We start from the raw sequence: 4,801 nt of genomic DNA on the forward strand, positions 1-4,801 counted from the left end.
TTCCGTATCAGAGGACAATGAATGGACTTTAAAAGAAAATATGTTTTAATCAAATTCCCTTCTACTCAGCTTTAAATTTAAATAGTTAACCCAATAAAGGGTTTAATTTAGCAGGGATTTATATAGCTGCAGTCAATTGTCCTGCAGATTAAATAATTATATCTTTCTGATATAGCTGAGATTAAAATATTGAGTGTTACTGAGATCTGTTGTTTTGTTCATCCTGTTTTGATTGGAAGATGAAATTATGATAGTAATACATTGTTAGTGTAAAGGTATTTTATTATACCTGTCTTGTTGCTCTGCATTGATCTACTATAAAGATTTCATTATCTGCAGAGCAGTCAGCCTGATCTGATTGCGACAAGATTCTCCAGCTCTGTTTTATTTCAATAACACTGCAGCACGTCTTCTCTGCAATGGGTGCTTCATTGTCCAGTTACAAGGGGAAAAAATCCTGCCTGCGTCATAAACTAAAGTGTTATATTATCAAGAGAATGGGTGTGTTTGCGGATGCTTCTAAGGTTTCTAAAATTGAACCAGAAACTGTTACAAGTGAGTATATTTTATACTGTTCATCACTAATCAGTCATCTTTTGTCATCCAGTTGCTTCTAGTCATATTTCCTTGTCTTCGTCTCTTGAAACTAACCTTTCACTCTTTAGCATTTAAACTAGCCATATCCAGCCCAAATATTCTATTTGTTCTATGGCCCAACAAGCCAGATCCAGCTTCTCACACCTACCCTACAATGTCTTCCTAAGAATTAACAATCACATTATTGAAATCTCAAAGCTACAAGACAATGTATGATTAATAATAAAAACAATGTGTATACATAAATATTGCATTTGACAGACTAATCTGAATACTAAAGGGTTAATCCAAGAGGTGGTGGGGGAATCAGTAAAATTGGTAGAGCTACATACAAAGTGTCTTGTAGTATTTAATTAAAACATCATTTTTTAAATTTTACTTATTTAAGATGCTAAGCTGTAATTTAAGGGAGATTTGGTTGCTATTTCTTGCCGGTTAAGTGACTATGTAAAATCTACGAGACCGTTGCCAGTGCCCCTGGACTGGCTCTTGTGCGGGTGGCACATAAAATACACCATTTCGAGCATGGCTGTTGCCAGTACCTCCTGACTGGCTTTCGTGCCGGTGGCATGTAAAAGCACCCACTACACTCTCTGAGTGGTTGGCGTTAGGAAGGGCATCCAGCTGTAGAAACTCTGCCAAATCAGATTGGAGCCTGGTGTAGCCATCTGGTTTCACCAGTCCTCAGTCAAATCGTCCAACCCATGCTAGCATGGAAAGCGGACGTTAAACAATGATGATGATGATTGGCTGAGGTTTGTTTGTCTATTTTGTTTGTTGTTCAAATGTTGCCAAAGTTAACTTCATTTTCCATTTTTCTGGGTTGTTACTAAAATAACTACTAGTCATGTGTTGGGACTGATTCAGACAATTACACCCACTTCCCCCAAATGTGCCACAAAAACAAAACAAAAACAATCATTATTGTGAGTAGTGGATACTAAATAGGAGTCATTTCAGTTTGTGCTACTCCCTCCACTACGAATATGTCCTTGTACTAAAACAATAAACCAATATTTGGAGAATTGTAATTTGTTAACAGACATTAAAGTGTCAGGGTGTTCTCTTTCTCTGTTCCGATTTCAAATTTCACCAAACATCTTAGCTTAAAACTTCTCCTCCTTGGTTCCTTAGTAGATAAACTAAATACCAGTAGTATATTTATTTAAAACTTTTGTCACCATATTTCTATTGAAATAGACTGCCCTTGTTTCAATTAATTTTGAAAATAAAGGAAAATTTATTTATATAACTTCATTATAAGCTGAAAATTTATTAAAATAACTTCATTATTAAGCTGAAGTTTGTATTATAGAACCAAGGGTGATCTCTCTGGTGGGTTGGTACCAAAAGGGTTAATTTATTGCAGTATATTCGCTCGCTCACTCACCCATCCCCATGCACACACACACACACTCATGAACACAATTATAATACAGAGTTCTCATAAAAGAGACTTACATGTGCATATTAGGTATATGTGTAGTTTTCATCTCAAGATAGTTGGATGAGGAAATGTATTGTCCATATCCTTAGCAGGCCCATCTGCTAAGGATGTGTGTGTTTAATAGGGTGATGCAAAAGACTTTCCATTCTAGATTCAATCACTTAGGATCTTTTCTTTTTTTTTTTTTTGCCTTGTGGGGACCCATCTTGACTCTTTTGTTATCATATTGCTGTGGAGATATACTCTGTTTGTTTCAATTTATTTTGAAAATAAAGTAGAATTCAGTGAAATAACTAAAGCTGGTGTTTGGCACATAAACTAAAAAAAAGGATATTTTACTGAAACATTTAAATTTAGAACACTTTAAACAGGGAGTTTGTATTATAAGCACTATGGATAATTTTGGGCGGTTTGGTATCAAAATGATTAAAGAGTTTAATTATACAGGCTCCAAACATTCCAAAAAATTCTGACATATGATACATCCATTACATCATATCTATTATAAGTTATGATGAGACTCTGACCTAAAAAAGGTTTCAAGTCCATGAAATTGAAAATGAAAGACTTCTTTCTAGATGCTAATGTTCCACAGGAGGCGCAATGGCCCAGTGGTTACAGCAGCGGACTCGTGGTCATAGGATCGCGGTTTCGATTCCCAGACCGGGCGTTGTGAGTGTTTATTGAGCGAAAGCACCTAAAGCTCCACGAGGCTCCAACAGGGGATGGTGGCGAACCCTGCTGTACTCTTTCACCACAACTTTCTCTCACTCTTACTTCCTGTTTCTGTTGTGCCATTGCACCTCCACTGTCCACAATCTATACGTACGTACATATATATATACATGTGTGTGAGTCATTTTGTGTGCCTCTCACCACTGCTTGACAACCAGTGTTGATTTGTTTGTCCTTGTAGCTTAGTGGTTTGGCAAAAGTGATGGTTAGAATAAGTGCCAGCCTTAAAAAATAAGCACTGGGGTCAATTTATTCAACTAAAACCCTTCAAGGCAGTGCCCCAGAATGGCTGTTGTCTAATGACTGAAACAGGTAAAAGATGAAATATAACTTGTGTGTGTGTGTGTGTGTTTTGACTAATACTATAATATGGAATTTATCTCCTACTCCTACCACCACAAACCTTTCAGATAGATACAAGCCTTAATGGTTTTATAATGTAGAATTAGAGTGTTGGACTAAAAGCATTGCATTGTTTAGTTGCTTCCTTTCATAATCAAGAGTGATTTTGTCTTTCCTCTTCCTGGGGGTCAGTAAATTAAAGTACTGGGAAGGGTTGTGTCAATTTAATCAATTATATCTCACCCACCACCACCACCGCAAATTTGTAGCCATCTGACTGTATCCCTAATTATTTTTGTCCTCTTTGCCTTTCTGATTTTCTCATTAGTTTGATATTTGGATATCTTCAATTGTTGTGGAACATCTAAGGTGGTTGCAGCATGTGGGAGCCAGTTGTGATATATTTGTGTCGTTCGTTTGTAAAAGGAGTGAGTTGTGATATTTGCTTCATTCCCTTGGTATTCTGTTAATTCAAATCGCACCAGGAGGGAGAGCAGTGGCTTCAAACTGGTTGTTTTACATCTGAAAAAAATTATAGAAGAATAATTAATGTGGTTTGGTAATAAATAGTTAACAATTCATGTTATTAATTAGAATTAGTAAGGCAGCAAACTGGCAGAACCAGCTGCATGCTGGACAAAATGTTTAGTGGTACTTCGTCCATCTGTATGTTCTGGAACTCAGACTCCACCGAGGTCACTTTTATCTTTCATCCTTTCAGGGTTGATAAAATAAGTATCAGTTAATCAGCTTCCCCCTCACCTCGAAAATTGCTGACCCTGTGCCAAAATTTGAAACCATTAATTAGAATTATTGCTTTTTTTCATTTGATCTTACATTTGCTTGAGACAGTTGATAATTCTCAATCTCTGTCTTCTCTATATTCTGGCTGTAAATCCATATTCAATAGACACATGATTAAAGTCATTCCAGATATGACCACCACAGTATTTGTTTATCTACACAGTGTATTCACTTACATCAATTGCTTTAGAGGTTTTTTTTTTTAAAGATGATAAGATGTAATTTAAAGGAGATTCAGCTGCTATTTCTAGCTACTTAGAGCCCTTGATGTCTAAATTTGTAGCTAGTGGGCACGATATTTATAGTATTAATATTAATGGTGTTGATGCCTGTCATCTCTCCTTATGTTCCCTATAGTTACCCTGTTTATAATAACCGATATGTGTATTCTGGGTGTGCTAGGTAAGCGCTGCTCATCCACCAAAGATAGTAAATTATTTTTATAATTCTGTTCTTGCGGTTGTATCATGATATCATCTGGTCGTAATTTGCTTTCAAATCTAATAATACACAGATACTCTGAAACAAAGATTAAGGCAGGTTGAAGCGGTGTTGTGTACAGAAATAGCCAAGAGTTTCTATGTTTGTAGTTATACCAGAGTAGCAGGTTTATCCCTTCTGTGTCAACAACCACCATACAGTATTGCTAGTATCCCCTCCAAACATGGATATGAAAGGGGGGAAGAAGAAAAAAAACTACACTATTTTGCTTGACATTATCTTTAAAATTTACTGTCAAAAAAAAAAAAGCAAAAAAAATTTCTTCACTGACTTTCAACCACATGGTTCTGGGTTCAGTTCCACTGTGTGGGCACCTTGGGCAAGTGTCTTCAACTATAGCTGACAAAAGCCTTGCGAGTGGATTTGATAGATGGA

General features: G+C 36.4%; 1 protein-coding gene across 1 annotated transcript in view; it reads left to right on the forward strand.

The window, feature by feature from the left end:
• Window positions 1-404: 404 nt before the first annotated feature.
• The window catches only part of LOC106870408 (cytohesin-1), a 102,312-nt gene continuing 97,915 nt past the window's right edge, over window positions 405-4,801 (forward strand). Inside the window, exon 1 of the mRNA XM_014916463.1 lies at window positions 405-555. Within this exon, the coding sequence (XP_014771949.1) occupies window positions 420-555 (136 nt within the window). The 5' untranslated portion in view covers window positions 405-419. The remainder of the gene's footprint in view (window positions 556-4,801) is intronic.

This window comes from Octopus bimaculoides, chromosome 23, assembly GCF_001194135.2.
Source record: "Octopus bimaculoides isolate UCB-OBI-ISO-001 chromosome 23, ASM119413v2, whole genome shotgun sequence".
NCBI lineage: Eukaryota > Metazoa > Mollusca > Cephalopoda > Octopoda > Octopodidae > Octopus > Octopus bimaculoides.